The sequence below is a fragment of the Haliotis rubra genome, unplaced genomic scaffold (assembly GCF_003918875.1).
Source record: "Haliotis rubra isolate DU_JTF1 unplaced genomic scaffold, ASM391887v1 Scf702, whole genome shotgun sequence".
NCBI lineage: Eukaryota > Metazoa > Mollusca > Gastropoda > Lepetellida > Haliotidae > Haliotis > Haliotis rubra.
In genome coordinates this window covers 234607-259073 of record NW_025767416.1, presented here as the reverse complement: position 1 = coordinate 259073, position 24467 = coordinate 234607, and the positions used below count along the sequence as shown (strand labels likewise).

The following is a 24467-nucleotide window of genomic DNA, read 5'->3' as shown; positions in this document are numbered from 1 at the left end:
TTTAGTTTCGTATTAAACATTAAAATCGCAAAACAAAACGTAATACCACTGACGATTATTGTATTTAACATAATTCTATCAGCAATGTTTTGAGAATCGTTAAAACTTTAAAAGAAAGATTTGCTGTTTTTCACATCGACAAATTTGGTTCAAGAAGTAAAGTTCAAAGGTTGGCTCTGCTTATCTAGCTCAAAGTTCACTTTCTAGCAGACAGGTGCTTGTTGAAAGTTACCGGAGCTGCATTCAACTTCTGTGCTTTGACAAACCGAAGTGACAGCCATACAAAATGGTTGACTATAAAGTAGTTGGGTCTGTTGCATTTCTGGAAGTCAACAATCCTCCAGTCAATGCGTTGAGGTTTGTGATTTTCGATCCACCATTTCAGAATTTGCTGCAATTAAGATATAAAAAATGCTTACTCATTCAATGTGTGTGTTCAGCATGAGCGTTTTGTTTTTAACAAATTTCAGAGACACCAGTGAGACCTAAAGTTGTCAGTTCTCTATTCCTGTGATATCAGATTTGTATGCATCATGTCTTTGGATTCATTTTGCGAGTTGTTTATATCGAATCGACCAGAGTTGGGTTTTTTAAGAATAGAGAAAAATATGACATTCTTGACCTATGCAAATTCAAACAACAACATTTCAATTCAGATCTGCACCATTAACTCTGCATGTGGTACAAACATATTTCTGTACGTTGTAAACACCAGATATATGTCAATATGTTTAATACTTGTATATATAGTTAATGGTCATGTATGATATTTCCCCAGTTTTGAATATATGTGGGATCTCTCAGTAAATGCATTACAAAGGTTCTGCTTATTCTTACCTCCAGTAGGATTAATAAATGATTTTCGTCAAGATTCATCTTAAAATTGCACACAAGCTTTAGAATTGTTTTGCATATGACGTGTTACAACTGTGGTAATATAAACAAAAATTGTATGTATATTTTCTACCAGAACAGTGTTGATCAATCTGCAACTGTAATACCCTTTGAACCATTTAACGTTCAAAGATGATGCTATACGACTTACACACACACACACACACACACACACACACACACACACACACACACACACACACACACACACACACACACTTCTCCAGCTGTAGCTGCACTCAAATCTGTGTGATCTACATAATGTCAATAAAATCTAAGTATTAATGTTGCAATGTGGAATTATAAAGTATATGGTCACAATGGAGATGTATTGTGATTTAACCTTATCTCCTAATTCTTGTTTGATATATTTCTTGTGATTGTTTGTCATAAGAGGGCCATTATCAAAGCTTCAAATTGAGCTTTTCTTTCTAACTGATTTGAAAAAACCCCTGAATCATACAACCCTTTTGAGATGGCAGGGAAACTTTAGCTTGGTCTAATTTTATAAGTTACATCTTTTCCTTCAGATTTATCTAGTCATTCAGGACATGATGCAATAAAATTTAGTTTGACTCTTTGGTTGATCTTCTGTTAAGGTTAGTACAGATTGTTAAAAATAAGTTTCTGATATGCATGTAAAAATAGATATTTTGTTGTCAACAGTCTTTCAGTGAGGGTTGGCTTTGTAGAAGGCATCGAGCGGGCCAACAAGGATAAAGCTGTTAAGGCCATCATCATTATTGGATCAGGATCCACCTTCATATCGGGAGCAGATATCAAGGAATTTGGGAAGCCTATGCGAGGTATTGTCATGCATGGGAGATAACTTCTTTAGTTCATAGTAGGATGACTTGAAACTTCACCAACACTGAAAAGGAGTACTGATGTACATTGGAAATGAAGGGCCAGTTCTTTCAGACCAGACTTGAATTCTGATTATGATTCAAATTTAGATGTGTGTTATGCTTTTTTTAAGAGAAAAAAACAAGACTTTTTTCAATATGGGTGAACAGAATCAAGTAAAATGTTCAATACGTTTTAGACAAAAATGTCAATCACTATCACAATAAATATAAATACAAAAAGTACTACATGATGATTATAAGTTGTTGAAAGTTGATCTTCAAAACTCCAAATTACAAAATTAGGATGAATACCTTTTCCTTCATCCCTATTTATTTTTTCCATGTCAAAATGAAAAATTTGCATTTGCAAAAGAGGTGTTTTATATGTATCTTTTTCAACCCATAAGTCTTTTTTCCCTAAATCCGTTAAAAAGTCTTTAAATGGCATTAAGAACTGATACATAGAGAATACCACACAAAGTCTCATTACATACGAATTATACGAAACGAGTGTCCTTCCTATGGTATCTGACCGAGCGAAAGCCAGGTCAGAAACCATATGAAGGTCACAAGTTTCGTATAATTGACTCTAGTGCTTTATTAAAAATTCTGTCTATTTCCTGAATGGGCACCACTCTCTCTCCCCTGCTGCCAGGTGATGAGATATCTCCCTTCATGTATGTTTGTGTTTACAGGGCCGGGCCTTGTTGAAGTGGGGGAACGCATTGAGACCAGTGAGAAACCTGTTATTGCTGGTATCCATGGCAATGCCTTAGGTGGAGGACTTGAAATAGCCCTGTTTTCACATTACAGGATTGCATTGAAAAATGCAAGGTGAGCTAAGCTTGTGCTTAATTAAAAATGAGATCCTTTGTATTTTATAATTTGATAATATTTTTAATGGTTTTTTTTGTCATATTATATGAGAGTCAATGTATGTACCACATTTGTTAAGTTTGAAAATAGGCATATGAAAAAAAGGCTGTTTCCACCTTTGGACTAAGCTTCTCCATTACTTGAATATATTATATACTGGACAAAAATAGTTAGGGATATATGTAAATTTTGAAATTATGAATACTGATCTATGTATTCATTGACACACGGATAAAATATCAATTGTAAACATACCAATATCCCTAACTTATTTTGTCCAGTATATGTTTGTTGTAAAATAATTACCTACATTAGAAGACCATTTGCATGTTTTAATAGTCTCATTCCAAAAGTTATGTTCCAACCCCATGGGGATGCCATCCAAATGTTTGAGTCAATCATTGTCAGTAATTGGTATTAGGCTGTATTTTTGCACAACAGCATTTTAAATACATGGAACAGAGCGAGAGTTGTTCGGACATCTAGTTATTTTTTAGCTTAGTATGAATAAGCTGTCATAGCGAATGGGTCAAGGTATATATTGTAACAGAATATGGATATATAAACTGGATAATGGGTGTCCACATCTTAAGTCCTATCCAGATTTGCATTTTATGTCTGATTTTGTAGAAAACATCTGATTCCTCTGGATTTTCACTATTCAGTGACCAACGGACTAGGGGCAAACCTCTGATAACCGAAGATTAGATAATCCCAGTATTTGTTCTGGCCATCCAGTATCACAATTTATCAGTCAGACCAGCCGTTGGTCGGTTTGTTCTTTAATGCTGCACTCAGCAGTATTCCAGCTGTATGGCGGTGGTCTGTAAATAATCAGATCTGCACTAGACAATCCTGTGATCAACAGCATGATCATTGATCTAGGTAATTGGGATGCGCTGACATGTTTCAACCAAGTCAGTGAGCCTGATCACCCGATCCCCTTGGGTTGCTGAAGACCAATTCTAACTTGGATCTTCATGGGTCAAATTGGGGATGTATGTGAATACAATCAATAAGTTGTAGTAATATCACAAGGGGTATATATGTTTATATACATCCTTTGTTGTTTTATATCAGTCTGATGCAAGTGGAATTGCCTCTTACGATAAGCATGGGGTACTGAAGACCAATTCTAACCTGGATCTTCACAGGTCTCAGACCAGTGGATAGATATGGTTATAAAACAACACTGATGTATTGTTCAGTGAAATGGGTCTGTGATTTAAAAGCTGAAACAATAACAGAAGAAACATGACTTTTTCAGAGTGGGGTTTCCTGAAGTTCTCATAGGAATACTACCAGGAGCTGCCGGAACACAGAGGTTGCCAAGGGTTACCACAGTGCCAGTTGCCATGGATTTGATAGCAAGTGGACGACATGTTGCAGCACCAGAAGCCTTGAAATATGGCATTTTAGATTGGGTAAGCTGTGATATCATCTGTAGAATAAGCTCCTGATAACCTGTGATATTGTGCAGTAAATATGTGGGCTGACATTAGGCCTTATAGTTGTACAGTCGAGCACCGTTGTGTCGAACTCTGATAACTCAATATCTCAGTTGTCTCGATATAACATCATGGTCCCGGCAAAATCCTTCATAATTTATCATTATGCAATCTCTTCCAACTCGATACGGATGTCTTGATATTTCGGATATTGTGATATTATTTCATGGTTCCAACAAGCAAACTTACCCTTTTATCTCGATATTTGCAAAGAAACTCGATATTCACCTACCTTTCATGGGCAAGTATCCCTCTGAACTAGATTGTTTGCTCACGGTGTGGCAAGAATCAAAGTGATGCGGTAGTGTAAACCAATTAGGGCTAATTGATTGAAGGTGTCACTTGTTTGTTATTTAATTAGGATTAATTAAGAAGGAATTAATTAGGAAGTACTCACTGTTACGACTAAACACTACTGATAATGGATTATAGTTTCGAATCAAAACATAGTGAGAAGTGATTTGTTTTCTTTTATAGCGTGTCTTACTGAAACGTCGACCCCTAGGGTTGAGGGTAAAAATCCTTTGATGTGATATGTTGTTTTAGCGTTGGTGTTTCAAGGGATTAAAGTCTGGGTGTCACCCAAAGTTGAACTCAGGTGCGAAAAGTTATCACCAATTTAAGTATGAAATTTGTTCACCTACTGGAATATTATTATTCAATGCCACTTATTAGTGAGTTCACTCAATGCCACTAATTAATCCAATCATATCACACATATAAGGCAGCATGACGTATATGGGTCATTCTCACAAAAGGTGACTTTTCTTTTGCAATTGAAATCACAACCATTATACAATGTTTATCGGTAATTCTTTTTGCAAAATATATCAAACTAATTATTACCTACAAAACCACAGCATAATATCTAATTTTCTGCAATATTTTTTGGTAAAAACATTACATTCTAGTGCCCAAAATTGACCAAATATTCCTGTGCATTTGTACATCAAGAAATCTGTTCAATAGAATTTTTAATAATAACTCAGAATTTACCCCATAAATTAACCATTGATTGAAGGTACAACATCTCACTGGAGAAAATTTGAAACATGGTTATAAATTTTAAAAAAATTAAGAATAAAGAACTGCAGATGCAGTACCAGGCAGGACAGAAGCTCCTGCCGAAAAAGGCCAATTACCAGAACATTGAGATTTGTGTCCAGCAGCTGAGCTCATGAATATCAAGACAACGGTGCTCGACTGTATTTTGATTAGTGTACTGGACCAGTCAGCCCAGAAAATCAGAATCTGAAAAAATATGATGACTTTTGCTAATGATATTTTTATCTGACTTTCTTTTACATTGGTGTGATTTAAAAAAAACATGAATTAATCCCCACTGTTCAAAAGAAATGATAAGTCATGTGTATAAAACTGTTTATTCTTTTGGTGTCTTGCGATTTAGAAGTTTGTATATTTGTCACCATTAGTAGCAATACTAATCAAGTGAAAAAAATTCAAATATTTTTCCGAATACCGGAATTGAATTTTAGGCCAAATCTTTGGTAATCCATAAACATTAAATGCCTGAAGATCCTTTACAATAACATTATATCAATAATTCTTGCTACTTCTGCTTTTATGTAACACTTACTCAGTTATTGATTTCATCTTCTGTATTCTTTCAATGCAACATTTATTAACAGATTCTTGTACTAGTATTTACCAAGTGATCAACAACCATCACTGTTAGATCGCTTGCATGTGTTAGGGCCTGGATTTGTTTTTACCCTAACTGTTGCAGGTTGTTGAAAAGGATCTTCCTTCAGAGTGCATAAAGCTGGCTTACAACATCATCGGCAAACCACTCCATGATCGTAGGCTACGTAACAGGCCAGTGACACCTGTGGAGAACTTTGCTGCTGTCTATGATGGTAATGCATAATGCTCTTAAGTTCAGTTTCCTACCCGCAGATCCAGGTTAGAATTGGTCTTTGGCAACCCATGCTTGTCATAAAAGGCAACTAACATGATCGGATTGTCAGGCTCGCTGACTTGGTTGACATATGTCATTGTATCCCAATTGTGTAGAAATGCTCATGCTGTTGGTCACTGGATTGTCAGGTCCAGACTCGATTATTTATACTGCCACCATATAGCTGGAATATTGCTGTTGCAGCCTGAGTAGACTTAGGCTCAGTAGATTACTAGGGTTTGTTAGACTCAGTATAGCAGTGTAATGAATAATACTGAGCCTAAGTTTACTTAGACTGATTGATGTTGTTAAGTAACAAACAAAGAGTTCAGTTTCCAGACTAATCAACAAGGACAAGTGTAAACCTTATTTCAGTGGTCTGCAGAGGTTGTTGCAAGTCCTGTTTAAACATGACAGAAATTATTACTGTGATTAATGGCAGTTGTATTTAATTTCATTTGGGAGCAAATTATAAATAGGACCTTTACACTTCCAATATTTGCAACATTTGGGGCTAAAGATTTCAATATATTCATATTCAGCAAACGTAGTGTTTGATTGGCATTCTAGAAGTTTGTGAGTCAATAACAAGGCATCATCTCTGTTGCATAGAGCAACATTTGGGTGCAGATTCTTACATCTTTTATAATATTTATTCATAAGAAACTGCACTGAGACATTGTTTTATATAATAAACAATAAGTTATCCATAAAATTGTATGCATTGTTATTCAGTAAACGTTTAATGTATCAAGTGTATGTATAAGAATTGTTACAGCATTTTTATCAGTTTATAAGAATTAGTGATTATTTTAAAGTTTTTAGGTTTTATTATTGTGATGTATATCAGCTTGATGTCAGAGGTTTGTGCAGGCCTTGAAGATTTAGGCCAGATCAATTTTATTTCTTGTTTTACAGGATTTTTGTCCTCAGAAAACCTAAAGGCAGGAGGGGAAAAAAATCACCCGTTAAAGAAATATTCCTTTTAAATGCTAAAAGTATTTTACTTTTGGCAATTTACGAAGTTTATATGAGGCAAAAAACAATCTAAAAAATATTTTTTGTAAGTTTACATTTTGGCCCATAAAACATTAGGATTTTATTTTGTAAAAAATATGACCATCAGATCCGTAAAGCAAGAAATAAAATTGGTCTGGCCTTATAGAGAAATACAAGAAAAGATCACACCATGAATTAAATGGAAGGTGAATTAGGGTCTGCACCTACAGTAATACAATTCCTGCTCACCAAAGGGCCACAACTCTGTAGACAAATAGTGACACCTTACAGTGGGTGAGTGAGTATGGCTTTATGCTGCAATATCACCGCATGAGATGCCAGAAATGGGCCTCACACATTGTACCCATGTAGGCACACCATAGAGAACTAAGCAAGTTGTAATGTAAAATTAATGAGCAGAAGTTGAAAATTTGGTTTGGCCTTTTAAATTTCAGCTGTGCGTTTTAGTGCCACTTATAAGTGAGTTGTTGGCTTTTAGAAATATTCCAGCAAAATTCTGATGTGGAGACCCAAATGGGCTTAACACTTTGTACCCATCGACCTGGTGAACACTTTAACCTCTCGGCTAGTCCTCTGCTTCTCCATAGGTAGTCAGTGGGTTAGTAAAACCATGTTGATTGGGAAATACTCCTAGCTTTCTGTTACAGCTGCACTGGCGAAGGTGACAAGACGATCCAAAGGCTTCATAGCGCCAGTGGTAGGTATTCTACTAACAAAGTGGAATGATTGATCAGAGAGTGAGTGAGTTCACATAAATGATCTGGATATATACTAAAAGTGTAAGTTGCTGACATTCAGTGTGTCAGCGATATATCCAACTATTTCTAAAAATGTTACTGCTGACATTCAGTTGTATTATCCAGTTTATAGACAAGAACTGTAAAAATGCCAAAGTATTGTAGATAGTATGCATAACAATTGATAGTTTTAACAGTTGAAATTATCTGTGTGTAAAACATACATTATACTGCTGAAAACATAGTTTTACAGTCAAATTTCAAACATGGGTGTAGGAGCGGTGGGGTAGCCTAATGGTTAAAGCGTTGGCTCGTCACGCCAAAGACCCGGGTTCGAATCCCAACATGGGCACAATGTGTGAAGCCCATTTCTGGTGTTCCCCGCCGTGATGTTGCTGGAATATTGCTAAAAGCGGCGTAAAACCAAACTCAGTCAGTCAAACATGGGTGTTGTTGATTTGCTGGGATGATGGCAGCTTTGGGACATTTTGATTTGAGTTGACAGAGAGACTTTGATTCTGGCTTGAACCATCTCTGTTACATAGATTAATATCACATCAACCTTTACATTAAGTTAAATACTATCATAATACTATTCAATAGTGTTGGAGGCTATTACAATACAATCATGATAATTAAAGTAGACCCAATAGTCCGACCTAGCTGACATTGTAAAATCTAGTGATCACCGCCTCCGTGGTGTAGTGGTTAAGATAGTCCATCTTAAGGGTCCAGGTTAGAATTGGTCTTCAGCAACACATGCTTGTCAAGGTGACACCGCCTCCGTTGTAGTGGTTCGTCCGCCCGGAGAGCGGAAGGTCACGGGTTCGATCCCCGACCGCGTCATACCAAAAGACGTTAAAATATGGTACTTGTTGGTCTCTGTCTGGTGCTTGGCATTAATGGGTACAACAAGGACTGGTCGGCTCGGAGTCAGTATAATGTGTCCGAGTGGGGTATTCATGCTTCACTGCGGCATGGTATCTCAGTGGGCTAGCATTATAAAACCAGCTTCAGTCTGGGCTAGTACAAGCAGCCGCACATACACATACATATACACACGCATGCACGCATGCATATGAGCAAAATATTCTCAAATATTCTCAAGCACAGTTTCAAGACCCAGTTTCACCTCACCTCACCTCACCTCACCTCACCTCACCTCACCTCACCTCATAACAGGTGACAAACGGGATCGGGTGGTGGGAGTCACTGACTTGGCTGACACATTTCATCATATCCTGAATGTGTGTATCAATGCCAATGATGTCAGTCACTGAATTGTCTGATCCAGAGTAGACTATTCACAGACCACTGTCACAATCTGATGAGTCACAATCACATATATACAATCAATCTATGTTAAGATGGTCCAAGAATAACCATTTCAATCCAGAAATGTTTACAAGCTGTAAAGGCGGCAGTAACAGCAGAAAGCTACGCAGCAGGGTTGAAAGAAGAAGGAAGACTCTTCATGGACCTGATGAAATCTGGGCAAGCTCGAGCACTGCAGTATGCATTCTTTGCCGAGAGAGCAACAGCAAGGGTAAATAATTTGAATATAAAATATTGGTTGTCAAGTATTGTACTTTTGAAAGAGTTGTAGTTTAATGACCTAACTGATGCTGTCTGTCTGTTAGGTAGGGGTCACTGTACATTCTAATGTGCTAAGGGTTCTTATGATCTTATGCACCAAATTCATGTTGACTATTTGAGACAGGGAAGTCATCCACTGTGTAAATAGTTTAGAGTACATCTCACAACTGCATGCATATTAACTGTTCTTTGTTAGCAGAATTCACATTACTAGTGCTGTAATGAATAATCGAACTATCGATGGATTGCAATTGTTGAATCTCCGATAGCAATTAATCGATGGAAGAAACGAAAAACTATCGATGCATCGATAGTATGTGTGACTTATCAATAGTTTAGTAATTGACTTCCGTTGATAAAATGCAGCGCAAAATACAGGAAGTAACTTTGATTTAGAGTTATCCACCCCTGTTACCTCTTAAACAAACATAGCAGCAAACACAGCATGCAACTCAGAGTTTGAAATTGTGAATAACAATAAGTTTATGTTCTAACTGTTTACTTGGTCTGGGTTTCAAGTTTCTTGTCAGTTATTAAAAGAGACTGAAACTACTTCAACTTGTTGTTATTTCATATAAACTGTACATTCATTTGGGAAATGACTTCAAATGAGACAATTCAAGGTGAAAAAAAATATATATTGTTTATCTGTGTTTGTAGTGGCAGCTCCCCACTGGAGAAAACTATAAGACGTGTAAACCTCTCCCCATAAAGACCATCGGCGTGATTGGCGCAGGCACCATGGGTAGCGGCATCGCAGTGACAGCATTGAGGGCAGGGCTGTCTGTGACATTGGTGGAACAAGAGAGGAAGGTTAGGCTAGGGATAAAGTCATGCAGTGTCTGTTTTGTCTGTTTTCAGGCTAGATGGCAACATTTGTTTTAAAGTAGTGGAAAGTTTTAGCTCGCCTAGCGTCAATGACTATTTGGGCTTTTGTCTTCTGTCATTGTCAAGGATTTTTTTCAGCCATATTTTGAAAGGCTTCATGGATTCATTTGAAAATTTGTCTGTTTGTCAAAACAGAATGTTCAAATTTGTTCAATTCTTCAATGTAGGAATTTCAGCATGGCCATCATGTAACCATCTTTGATTTGAGAACATAAGATGGAAAAATGCTTCTCAGAAGGTTAAAGGACCAGAAATTAATGACAGGACCGTGTGGGCAGACACTCTGAATTGGTTGATGCATGCATCATATCCCAACTGCGTAGATTGATGCTCATTGTGTCAATCTCAGGATTGTCTAGCCCTAATCGATAGTGCCCTTTGGACTTGCATTGGATATGTACACCTGAAACATAAATTGATACTTTTAAAAGACTATATCGTCATCATGGTCAGGAATGATAGTTGTAGTAGCAGGTGCTTCCTGAAGTGCTCTCTAGGCTTAAAGTGTATACTGATACTGTTTGCAGTTCCTGGACCGGGGAGTTGCGATGATCAAGTCTGTGCTGGAAGGCAGTGTCCGCCTGAACAAACTAAGTCCAAAGGCTATGCAGAAGTCCATGTCCCTGCTGAAACCCACTGTCAGCATGGATGACCTCCGTGATGTCGACTTGGTAAGGTTCTTCGTCAATGCTATACCTATCACGCATCTGGTCCCTTGGGATTCCAGGTTACAACCAGTTCACCGCAAGCTGTTCTTGTCATGAGATGGGACTAAAGGCTTGTTGATTGGGTTGATTCCTGACAGTGTGTGATGTTCATATCAATCACTGGATTGTCTGGCCTTAAAAGGCCACTGATCTAGAATGATTAATGTTTCTTGCCAACTGTCTAATTACGAAACCAAGCTGCAGGCTGGTCGGTACCTACTCACTCGACTGGGCTACTGTCCACCTTAGCAGAATTTCTTCAACCTAAACAGTGGGACATTAGGAAGGGTAGAAAATATCCCCGGTAGTTCTTGTCTGACTGTAATAAAGAATCCCAGCAGTGTAAACACTTTCAGATTTTCTAATGCCTGGATGGTATTATGACTGATCTAATTTGATCCTAATTCTGTGTTTTTTACCTCGATATTCAATCATGTCATGTAAAAATATGATGTTTAATACCTTTGCTCTGATATTAAAAACACACATTTGATGTATTTGAATCCGTAAACTAAACAACCCCACTTTGCCATTGCTAGAAAATTCTGAAAATTTACTTAGGTAAATAGTTATATACAGCAAATGCGTATATGTATTTCTTACGCAACAATGCAGTTCCGTTCGTATCCTCAAAACAGTGTCGGCCTATAAGTTTTTGTCAGGCAATCAAAATTGCATGCAATTCAGCGATTACTTCTCCCTTTCTGTAACCCTTGTTTGGTGGTAAATCTACACGTTATTTATCATCATTCACTTGATTGTCAGTTAATCAATTTATAACAGTTATAATTAGTGGTAACACCACTCAGATTACCCTAAAAAGGTTCCCTTTTGGCATTTCTCGTTTCTGGAGTAAATACTCAACATTATAAATTAAGGTCTGATGTGGTAAATGTATTACATGTTATGTAATATGCATGGAAGTGCAGCAAGGGATTATCAGCTGAGTTACAAAAACAAACATCGATCAAAGGATTAACCGATAACACGCTGATTGATTAATTGCTATTATCTTACACAGTGGATTTGTCAAAAGGTAGTGTTTATGTATGTAGATTTACTAATCTATACTGAATACACCCTGTCGTAAAGGTGCCTGTGTAAAAACAACGTGCTCCCTTCAAAGGATTAGCCGCCAATACATTGATTGATTGATTGCTCATTATTGGCTAACTAAATTACTTTGTTAAAGAATGGCGGACATCATGCAATTAGTTGCCAGGTTTGCTATCTTGTGTGACCAATCAGACTCTACACCAATGTGAAAAAACCTGAAATGATATATCACTTTTTCACATATTAAACTGTTACAAGACACATGACATGGAGCAGGATTCTTTGTTAGCTGAAGGTGAATGGCATGTCGTTCCTTTATGTGGATATTGATGGATACATTCCTCGAACAAGGTAGGATAGCCTGACAATGTTGCTGTAACTTTTGTCTGTTTTAAGTTTAATATTTGCATTTTGTTTTTATTCATTTGTTGTAGCATTATACAGAATCATTTTTTTCGCCGTGAAGTGTAATGAGACAGACAACATACACTAGGTCGCACTTGGGGCGTGTGTGAAATAATACATAATCGACGTTGGCAATCTATAAAATGTCTAGATATTACAGTCGTGTTATAAATTCACAATAAGTATAAGCAGATCGTGTGCATTTTATTAGGTTTCAAAATGCATACAAATATGATAATAAACTAATTAGGATTATAAGACTAAATGTAAAGACATACGTTGACTTCGTTATTTTTCAGTCCTAACATTTTTCACCACTGGCAGATAGTTAAACTTCAAAATGTTTTCATTTGTTATCAAATTAATGAAGATGGAAATATTATGGAGTAAAAAAGATTTCTTCTTGGTTGATCAATCTATACTTATACTATCAGTTGCGCATGCGGGTAGAGCAGCAGAGGTCACGAACCAGTCAAGAATTATGGGATATCATCTGGGTACTCACGGGAGAAAAACAATAACAAAAGCAACAACCAGTCCACGGAAAATGCTCTGGATCAGTGGCCCTGTAACATTGTTATTTACAAGCCTCCAAGATAGGGCTGGAATAGTACTGATTTCTGTGTTACACAATAAGCTTTACCTGTCTGTCTATCAATTTGTTCTTCCATCCTTCCATGTTTTTCCTGCAGGTGATTGAGGCAGTCTTTGAGAATCTCGACCTGAAGAAGCAGATATTTGGGAAACTAGACAAGATTTGTAAAGCTGAGACAATTCTTTGCAGCAACACGTCTTCACTGGACATCGACAAGGTGAGTTGTGAAGTTTTGAGCTGTATCTGTGTGTGTGGACATATAGGTACCTGTATTTTACACGTGTGTGAATGTGTAGGTCAATTTGTCTTACATGTGTGTGTGTGTTTGTCTGTTTGTGTACAAGGAATGGGGAGGTTGTGTCTAGGTCAGTTTGTCTTGTGTATGTGTGTGCATGCGTGTGTTTGTGTGTGTTTGTGTGTGATGGTGGTGTGTTTGTGTGTGTGGATATGTGTGGTTTGTGTGTGTGTGTGTTGGGGGGTGTTCAGGGAAGTTCTGTGTGTGTGAGTGAGTAGGGGTGTATGTACCAAAGTGAATGTGCAGATTTGTGTATGAGTGTGAATGTAACTGTGTCTTTCAGGTGTGGGTGAGTGTATGTATGTGTTGGTACCTGTGTCTGTGTGTTGGTACCTGTGTCTTTTGTGTCTGTGTGTTGGTACCTGTGTGTGTTGGTACCTGTCTCTGTTGTGCCTGTGTGTTGGTACTGTGTCTTGTGTGTGTTGTGTGTTGGTACCTGTCTCTTGTGTGTCTGTGTGTTGGTTACCTGTGTCTGTGTGTACCTGTGTCTTTTGTGTCTGTGTGTTGGTACCTGTGTCTGTGTGTTGGTACCTGTGTGTGTGCCTGTGTGTTGGTACCTGTGTCTTTGTGTTGCCTGTGTCTGTGTTGGTTGGTACCTGTGTCTGTGTGTTGTTGTTACCTGTGTCTGTGTGTTGGTACCTGTGTCTGTGTTGTACCTGTGTCTTTTGTGCCTGTGTGTTGGTTACCTGTGTCTGTGTGTGTGTGTGTGTCTGTGTGGTACCTGTGTCTTTTGTGTCTGTGTGTTGGTACCTGTGTCCTGTGTGTGGTACCTGTGTCTTTGTGTCTGTGTGTTGGTACCTGTGCCTGTGTGTTGGTACCTGTGTCTTTGTGTTCCCTGTGTGTTGGTACCTGTGGCTTTCATGTCTGGTGTTCTAGTGTCTGTGTACCTGTGTCTTGTGTTGGTACCTGGTGTTGTGTGTGTGTAGAGGTACCTTTGTCTGTGTGTTGGAACCTGTGTCTGTGTGTTGGTACCTGTGTCTGTGTGTTGGTACCTGTGTCTGTGTGTTGGTACCTGTGTCTGTGTGTTGGTACCTGTGTCTATGTGTTGGTACCTGTGTCTGTGTGTTGGTACCTGTGTCTGTGTGTTGGTACCTGTGTCTATGTGTTGGTACCTATGTCTTTTGTGTCTGTGTTGGTACCTGTTACCTGTGTGTCTGTGTTGGTACCTGTGTCTCTTGTGTCTGTTTTGGTACCTGTGTCTTTTGTGTCTGTGTTGGTACCTGTGGCTTTCATGGGTGTGTCTAGATACCTGTGTCTTACAGGTGAGTGAGTGTAGAGGTACCTGTGTCTTGAGCTTGTGTGTAGTACCTGTGTCTTCTGTCTTTAGCAAGTGTGAGTGGATGTGTTATCTGACATATAGGCTATGGCTTGTTCCAGGAACTGCCAGCTTTGTATCAGATTCCTTAAAGTGGTACTGTGGGGAATCAAGTGTATTGTTTGCCACATCACAAATCCAGTGTGTATGGTTTGACATTGTCTGTCAGATTGCGTCTGCAACAGAGCGCCCAGGCAGGGTGGCAGGGATGCACTTCTTCGTGCCGGCCTACGTGATGAGACTTCTGGAGAATGTGTATGGAAAAGCAACATCGGGGACAACAGTTGCCACCATCATGCAGTTGGGGAAGAAGCTGGGACAGGTATGTTAATAGTTAGGTAAGACTTTCTTAAAAATTTGCCAAATGGAAATGTAAAAAAAAAAAATTTAAACCATTGGCATTGTTTTTGTCATTCTGTGGACCAGACATAAATAAACCTTTAAAAAGAGTTTACTGTGGCTATCAATATAAATGAATTGTTTAAAATACAATAATTACCTTTTGAAAAATGGTTTAATAACGCCTCTCATAGATGAATGTTAACCTCAGAGCTGGGCTCCTTTCTACAAAGCTGAGGTTATTGATTTTCCTGTACATTAACACAGACCTATGATCGTCATAGCACTGTGATTACTTTTAGAACATAGGCCCAGGTCCAGACGAATACTGGTTAGATACTGATTGTTACAAAACTGATTATATATGTTTGGTGACTGAAGTTATGCTGTTGCTGTCTGTCAGGTGTCCGTATTGGTAGGCACCTGCAACTCTTTTGTGGCCAACAGAACCATGTCAAAGTACGGCTCACAGGTGAGAGATGCACACCTAGCTAGTTATGTTGTCTTTTTGAACTTGTCCCCCATGGAGATAACAACTGCCCGTCTAAGCTGCTTGTGAGAGGGACCAAATGGTTGGTTGGTTGGTTGGCTGGTTGGATGGTTGGTTGGTTGGTTGGTTGGTTGGTTGGATGGTTGGTTGGTTGGTTGGTTGGTTGGTTGGTTGGTTGGTTGGTTGGTTAACGCTACAGTTATATGGCGGCAGTCTGTAAATAATCGAGCCTGGACCAGACAACCCAGTGATCAACAGCATGAGCATCGATCTATGCACTTAGTATACGGTGACATGTCAACGAGCCTGACCACCTGATCCCTTTAGTCGCCTCTTTCGACAAGCATGGGTTACTGAAGATCAATTCTAAGACGGATCTTCACTAGTCAGGACCAAGTAGATCAGAAGGGTCTAGCTTGGTGACTTAGGTGATGGCATGTCATTTTACCCCAAGGGTGTAGATTTGTTTCAAACTTTGGAATGCCTAAAGAAAACTCACTGTACCATGTGTGAATGATACAGTGTTTCCGTTATCCAGTGTGTACCGGACTTTTACCGGTACAAAGTTAGAATGTCCGGTAATTTCAAAGGCTGTCGGTCATCGTGTCTGGCAAATTTTATAATCAATTTTCTAATTACCTCTGTCAATTATATTTCTCCTCGAAAAAGATTGCGTTTTCACAATGACATCGAGGTGTTGTCAAACATAAAAGAGCAGTTTTGGAAAAACCCAGGCTAAAAATAGTAGCATTGATGCTATACCCTCTACATTTCTGATTGGTTGTTAGGGTGCAAGGTCTCGTGCACAATGAAAAGCATTGATCACTTGACCAGTAAAATTTACAAATGACTGGTATTTGATATGCTAGCCAGGCACAATGTCCAGCTGTAAAAAATGACAGAAGAAACTGACTGACTGACTGAGTTTGGTTTTACGCCGCTTTTAGCAATATTCCAGCAATATCACGGCAGGGGACACCAGAAATGGGCTTCACTTATTGTACCCATGTGGGGATTCGAACCCGGGTCTTCGGCGTGACGAGCCAATGCTTTAACCACTAGACTACCCCACCGCCCGACAGAAGAAACATTGTGATAACATTTTCATGATAGTAAATACTCCAGGGCTTAAAGGTCACATGCAACCAAAAATCAAACATAATTAAAACACAATTATCACTTATTCATGACATATATTATACATTGCTGATTATGAAAAGACATATAAACAAAATTATATGCATACAATATCAAATCAAAAATGCAATATTTTGTACTTGGGTTTACTTCCCTCGAAACGAAGCACCCGGGATACCGAACCCAGTCAGAGTGGGTGGGTGTGCACTCAAGTGTAATGAAGTCTTTCATTGGCTGGTTTATTTGCCGATGCCCTCACTGGCTCATTGTGTGTGTGTATACAGAGATGTTGGGTTTTGTAAATACATGCTCATTTTTGTGTATAGCATTTTGCAATCAACAGACGTCATAACATGTCAAATTACATAATGTGACAGAGACCGAACTAGGGTGCACGAGCCATAGATCAATGTGTTTTGTTTATGGTGTATAGCCTGATAGGTGTTAAGTTCAAATTGCTGGTGGTCAGTGATTGAAGTTGTGTATTGCATATTGTCATTAGCAGACAGGCAGACACATAGGTGTCAATAAAACAGGCACTGAGTTTTGTCTGTGACAAAGACATATCTACTGGTATATCACAGTTAGAAATTCTGTCAATGCTAAATAATGACATTGCTTTTAAGTATCGAACTGAGAAAGTGACTCGGTAAGAAGAACGTGTGGTGAAACAGACAAATGAAATTATATGCGCAGTTAAATCGGTAATCTACTGTCATAACATATAAAAAGCTCGTGCCTGTGATATATCAACAAAACATTAGAAAAATAGCTCACATCAAAGCCTTCACTGAGTACTCACCGCCAGCGAAGGTTTTCCGTCTTGAAATGTCGAATGCCTCACTGGTTGACACATAGCTGAGTAGATCTAGATCCTAACAAGGTTCATTTATGTAACAAGTAGATTATTTACTATTTGTTTTGATTAGACTACTCCTGCTCACGACCTTATAATCCGGACATCCCGCTTCCAAGCTGCGCGAACCTATTCACTGCGCATGCTCTATGAGTGCAGCACAGCTGTTGAAACCACTTTTCACCCCAAGCTGGGGTGAATTTAGTGAATCATTTGAACTCTGATTTCGTGGGGTCTTTTCATCGCATTATTTTTCAACTTTATAAGTTGAATTTGCATTTTTGATGATTTGTATCTGTAAGTCCATACTGAAAGGTATCAGAATCTGCAGAGTTGTGTTTTATGCTGCATTTGACCTTTAAAAAGTTTTCTGGAACCCTGTATTTTTCTAAAACATCAGAGGTTAATTTGTCCTGTGATTTCACTTGTGACACAAAGTCATACAGAAGAAATTATTATACAAAACCTGAAAAGATAACACGTTTTAGTATTATTTTAAAAGAAATATTGTTTATGATGAATCATGGCCCTGTTTAGACGATGATGTGTTGTAGTTTTCCCTTTACTGCATTTGAATTTATTGGTCAGTAATCAAAGTGTATTATTTCATGTTGCTAGGCAACGTTTCTGGTAGAGGAAGGAAGCCTGCCACAGGAAGTTGACCAGGTCCTCACAGACTTTGGTATGCCCATGGGGACGTTTGCTGTCGGAGACCTCTCAGGTGATCAAATCTTTGAAGGGTATTTAGAAGTGGAATACATAAGAAAAGCAAGATTTATGGATGTCACCTTCTTTATATATATATATCTCCCCCTTATACTCCCTACCATTCACCTGATGAAGGAGCAAGCATACACCCCGAAATGTCGTGTTATTCACAATAAAGAAGTTGACATCCATAAATCTTGCTTTTCTTTTGCTCTCAGGTGATGGCTGAATCAGTACAATCTTTATTACCTGTTTCAGTCTATTTTAATCTGATTTGAGACCTCTGTCCGATTAAACCCTCCATTGGAAATGAAGTCTGATGAACAATGAGAGAAACTGAGAAATCTAAATGTGAGGTGAAATGTGTTTTTGTGTTGTAAAGTTAATTCTGTCTGTGTGTCTGTTCTTGGGCCTGTGTGTATGCTTGTTCAAGTCCAAACTAATGTCAGTTTTATATGCTCTCCCTCTGGGATACCTATTGTAGTTCCACACACATACCCCACTCAGACACAGTAAACAAACTCTGATCCATCCAGTCTCACCCATGAAGATCCCGGTTACATCTGATCTTCAGTAACTCATGCTTGTCGTAAGAGGCAACTAACGAGATCGGGTGGTCAGGCTCGCTGACTGGGTTGACACATGTCATCGTATCCCAGTTGCGTAGATCGATGCTCATGCTGTTGATCCCTGGATTGTCAGGTCCAGACTCGATTATTTAGAGACCGCTGCCATATAGCTGGAATATTGCTGAGTGTGGCGTAAAACAAAACTCACTCACTCCCATCCAGTCTGTATACTACCAAGCACCAGGCAGGGTAAAATAAGTATCACCTTTTAACATCTTTTAGTATGATGTGGTCATGGGTTGAAGCACCAACCTTCTTCTCTCTTGGCAGACACTCCATTAGACCACCAATTAGAATGGCGTATGTGAGTGTTTGAGCCAATCAACTGTCAGCTTTCTTATTTTGAGAATTTCTTATTTATTGATATGGTCTTAAGCAGGTTTTACTCCTTGTTTACATTTGTCATATGGTAGTGTTATCGGGTGAAAATATCCTTTTTATTTGAGCATTTGGCAAACAGGGCAAATGAGGGTGTGACTGATTTTGCAGGTTTATGCTTACACTTTGTGCATCTTTCTTTAGGCCTGGACATAGGTTGGAACATCCGGACAGAAATAGCTAAGGCGCAGGGCATGAACCTGACCTTTGCTACCCGATACATGGGCGGTGACCAGTACAGCTCTCTGTCAGACCGACTGGTCCAGAAAGGTCGTATTGGACGCAAAGTGGGCAAGTACAGGCTTTCGTTCTATGTGTGTTCAGTCAGTTACACTTATGTGGTACCAGTGAAGGTCCGGGTTAGAATGAATCTTCAGTAACCCATGCTTGTCGTAAGAGGTGACTAACGGGATCAGTTGGTCAAGCTCGCTAGTTTGGTTGACATAAGTTGAGTGAGTGAGTGAGTGAGTTTAGTTTTACGCCGTTCTCAGCAATATGGCAGCGGCCTGTAAATAATCGACAATCCAGTGATCAACATCATGAGCATCGTTCTGCGGAATTGGGAATCGATGACATGTGTCAACCAAGTCAGCAAGCCTGACCACCCGATCCCGTTAGTCGCCTCTAACAACAAGCATGCGTTACTGAAGATCAATATTCTAACCCGGATCTTCACGGGTTGATATCAGACAGGGACTATGAACAAATCAGTCAAATTAATTGAGATAATAATGTATATTGAAATTTGGACCCTGTTGGAAAGAATTAGTGGCAGAGACTTTCTGTATCATTTGAGTTGATTTTCCAGGGAAAGGTTGGTACAAGTACGACAAACCTAATGGCAAGGTCGCCACCCCTGACCCAGAGGTCACTCAGATAGTACTGGATCACTGCAAGGAGCTTGGCATACAGCGACACAAAATTTCACCTCAGGTTAGGATTGCTTCTTTAAAGGCACTATTTCACACCGCACTTCTCTAAAAATAAATAATGCTTTTCTCTCAATAATACTATCAGCCCTCAGGGAAGCTACAATATTAAATGAGAAAGTTCGAATGAATTAATGCAACTTTGCATTAAGTCGATTCTTGCAACCTTTACCGGCCAAACATTATTTAAAGCGAACCACATAGAGTTATGTCCCTTGGAGCGCTCTTTATGAATATCCTCCCCACAACTTGTGATTGAAACCAGTTCGACAAACACAGACCACAATGCGTGCGACAGTTTTCGATGTATGGAGCAATTGTTTACATTCCATATATGGTTCTGTTTGGAAGCTGTTAGTCTCGAAGTTTCCATTATCGATTTCAGGCAAGTCTTATGTGATAGCAAGTCTTTTATTGCATCAATCGGAAGCTAAAGTGAGTGCATATGCCCCAATATATATATAATATGGGCCAAAATATTGTCAAAAATGTGTGACATTGCTTCTTTAAACTCCTCTGCTGCATGTTTGCTCGTGTGTTTGAGTCTTATCCTTAAGTCTATAAGCTTAGAAACAGTCGCCCAGTCATGAAACAAGAATCGGTGTAACCGTTCAGGGAATATTCAGTGCACTGCCATACTACATATGATAGCATGTGTTACCTTTGTTCTGCAGGAGGTGGTTGAGAGGACAATGTATGCAGCAGTGAACGAAGGCTTCCGTTGTCTGGAGGATGGAGTGGCAGCTAAACCTGAGGACATTGACGTCTGCTGGTGAGTGTTGCTTGACTGTTGTCCATTGCTCCAGTCGTAGTCCCCTGTCATACTATTGATATTGTCATCAAAGAAGATGGAGATAGTTGTGATTTGACTGTTGTCCATTGCTCCAGTCGTAGTCCCGTCTCATACTATTGATATTGTCATCAAAGAAGATGAGATAGTTGTGATTTGACTGTTGTCCATTACGCTCTCATACTACCATGATGATAATTAAATTGTCATCAAAGAATTTTCAGTTGGAGGTAGTTGTGATTTATAACTTCTATTTGACTAAATCAAAATAAAATGTTTCTCCAAATCGTGGTAGAAAACTGATGAAGTAAATAGAATGTGACATGGTGATGGTACATGGTTGTCCTGCTTGGACCATAATATGATGATTCTGTTTTCAGGCTTCTCGGTTTCGGATTTCCACGGTACCAGGGTGGACCAATGTTTTATGCCAGTCAAGTTGGTCTGCGAAATGTGTACGACAAAATATGCCAATTTCATGAGCGCTTCCGTAAGTTAGAATGGATTTACTTGACAAACCCATTGCAAATTATCGCCATCTGATTAATAAGTATTTGCATAGAAACGTTGAACATAACATTACGGAAATGGTGTGTGATCTTTAGTCCCAAATATATTCTTTATCATTGGTGCAATGTAAAGTTTTAAACAGTGATCCAGCAAGGGGTCAAACTGCCGAAGGCTAGTAGATTTGATGGTGATGGGGGTGGGTGGGGTGGGGGGGTGGCAAGCTGTCTAAGGCACCAGGTTAGTGATATCCAGTGAGCTTGAGGTGTCGGGATCAAGCCTGTGACTGGGTGGAAAAGCCTTGGAGACAACTCTTTCAGTGTTGTCACAACCCCTAGTGTACAGTACACAACCCTGTGCACTTAAAAGAACCCACGAATACGTTGGTATATGACCAGATGGAAGCCACATGAATATGTGAAAACACCTTGTTGTGGGTACAGCAACGTGCAGTAAACTTGGACAAAGTACTATGACTGTGTCCCAGTCCACCCAGCTGTGAATGGGTACCTCTTAAGGATGGGAAAGCCACAATAACTTGGTGTGCCTAGTGGCTGCAAGAGTTGTATAATCCCTAGGGAGTTGAGATTGATAATACGATGTGCCTTTGAGATTGACATCCAACGATCGAGGGAAAAAGATACCGGCGCCTTGAGCATGTACTAGTTGCGTGGATATGTGCGCTATATAAATCCTCCATGGTGTAGTGGTTAAGAGCGTCCGCCCGTGGAGAGGAAGGTTCGATCCCCGGCCGCATCATACCAAAAGATGTTAAAATATGGTACTTGGTGGTCCCTGCCTGGTGCTCGGCATTAATGGGTCCAATAAGACTGGTTGGCTCTGAGTCAGTATAATGTGTCTGAGTGGGGTATTCATGCTTAACTGCAGCATGGTATCTCAGCAGTGAGCTAGCACTAGAAAAAACAGCTTAAGTTCTGGGCTAGTACAAGCAGCCACAAAAACATGCATGCTTGTCGTCATATGAGCGAAATATTCCTAAATGAGCCCATAAATCCTTTTTCACCTCACCTATCTTAATCTATTTTTAGACCCATGTGGTTCTTTAAACAAGATACTGATATTTTAGAAAATACTTGTATTCTATCTGTATGAGCCTGCATGATACTACACCTTGCCCTCATGTGAAAGATACCCGTGAAGATCCGGTTTAGAATTGGTCTTTGGCAACCATGCTTGTTGTAAGAGGCGACTAACTGGATAGGATGGTCAGGCTCGCTGACTTGGTTGACTCATGTCATCTTATCCCAATTGTGTAGATTGATGCTCATGTTGTTGATCACTGGATTGTCTGGTCAAGACTCACATATGTACAGTCCACCTCTATATATAGCTGAGTCCAGTGTTAAACAACATACAAACAAACTATGTGAAAGGATAATTACTTCTCCAGTCATATCTCTTGACATCTTTGCAGCCAACCAGAGTATCTGGATGCCCAGCTGAACTACTTCGTCGACTAAGCAGGTCCGAGGTCACCCCACCGATGAGCAAATGGACCATGCAGACTGCTAGTAAACTGTGATCAGCAAGACCAGCCAACCAGTGAACACTGTGCCTTATATTACCACGATAATCAGACACTGTTTTCAAAGATTTTTGTGCATTGCTTATGTGACATTCTGTGGATTTATCTGGTCCAATGTTGAAACCAAAGGTATTTCAAAGCCTTAATTTTACTGATACCAGGATCATGGACACAGTGGTTTTGGAACTTCATTTTGGCTCCATTCAATTATAGCATTGAATCCAGTGCTGACGTACATCTGAAGTTATGAATATGGATTTTTAAGATTTCGTACTTAATGTTTTCCAATTAACCAGCTTTTAGTTCAGTCTTTTGGAATCTGAAGACAACGGTTGAAAACCTATTTTGTTGTTTGTTTAATGGCCTGAAACATGTGGCCAACAATCGACTTTTCTGGTTTTCATCTCATCAGTTCGCAATCATTCATCTTCAGCCAGTAATCAGCGTTTATAGACATAATATATACCCGAGAACTTATTCCAATACTACCTGCTGAATCAAAGACACAAAGTAATACACGCTTCATTAACCAAGAACTGTATGACTGCCATTAGATGTTCGTATAATAATCTTTGTGATATTTCATATATTGACAGAGTGAAATCAGAAGTTATATCTATCTATTCTTATAAGGCTGTGATCTATTTTTCGATTTTCATCCACAAGTTCATACAATCAATGCATTTGAGTAAGAATGCAATATGTTGTTTGATTTTCATCCATATTTTATGAAGAAAGTCAAACAAGAGGAAGATATATTTCTTTGTATTTTGTATTCTTTTTCAGCTTTTCAAGTTATTTGTCAAGGCATTTGTATTCAGATCAGACTGATGTGAAGTGTGAATGTTTTGACAAGGATATGATGTATTTCATCAAGCGAAGAATGAAAGGAAAAGTAATTACATGGGGTCAACAGATTCATGTGAAGTGGTGTTTGGTAGTGAGGGAGGGCGTAAATGTACCGGTACCCAGGAATTCATTATTGTGGCCAGACTATATTGTTTTCATGATGCATAAAGCAAGCAATGGTCAGTTTAATCATATTTTACAATTGTTAAGTTTACATTTTGCTTGTGAACTACTGAATGATTTGTTTAACAATTATTGAATAAATTTTCATGTGATCATAATTTACTTATTATGTGATTTTTTTAAATACATTAATTGCTGTGCAAGGCATCATGATAGTGTTTTTGTATTGGGTGTATTTCCTGAGTCTGACCACCATGGAAACGATTAAGTTGGGTTTAATGTTGCTGTAGACAGAATTATCATTTAATTCTAGGGTGATAGACTGATGTTAGCAGAAAGCCCCAAATTAAAAAATGTTTGCGATGTTGGTAGGACCCTCAATCTCATGTATGATGCCGACTCTGAAAGATCAAAATCGGGGGACTGATGGGGTTTGAGCCTATGTCTGAGTCCCTGGGGACTAAGGACACAACTCGGGGAAACTTGTCACCTGCGTCTTTCATCCTGTACACATGAATGGACTCAGTA

The 24467-nt window shown here is 39.0% G+C and overlaps 1 protein-coding gene across 1 annotated transcript; it reads left to right on the top strand.

Moving 5' to 3' along the window:
* The first annotated feature begins 177 nt into the window (after nt 1–177).
* Nucleotides 178–24097, top strand: LOC124258930 (peroxisomal bifunctional enzyme-like). Its single transcript, XM_046692990.1, has 18 exons — nt 178–357; nt 1561–1700; nt 2438–2576; nt 3886–4042; nt 5874–6003; nt 7712–7761; nt 9198–9347; nt 10058–10210; nt 10813–10956; nt 13146–13265; nt 14828–14980; nt 15401–15469; nt 18099–18201; nt 19340–19486; nt 20004–20128; nt 20799–20896; nt 21295–21404; nt 22857–24097. Exons 1-18 carry the CDS (start codon nt 287–289, stop codon nt 22883–22885), a joined length of 2088 nt encoding a protein of 695 aa, XP_046548946.1. The 5' UTR covers nt 178–286; the 3' UTR covers nt 22886–24097.
* Nucleotides 24098–24467: the final 370 nt, after the last annotated feature.

Excerpts from the sequence above, each read along its gene's own strand:
- LOC124258930 (XM_046692990.1), top strand. The coding sequence starts at position 287 with ATGGTTGACTATAAAGTAGTTGGGTCTGTTGCATTTCTGGAAGTCAAC. Across the intron at positions 6,004-7,711 it reads CTTTGCTGCTGTCTATGATG|CTGCACTGGCGAAGGTGACA; the intron begins GTAATGCATAAT and ends TTTCTGTTACAG. Across the intron at positions 20,129-20,798 it reads GACACAAAATTTCACCTCAG|GAGGTGGTTGAGAGGACAAT; the intron begins GTTAGGATTGCT and ends TTTGTTCTGCAG.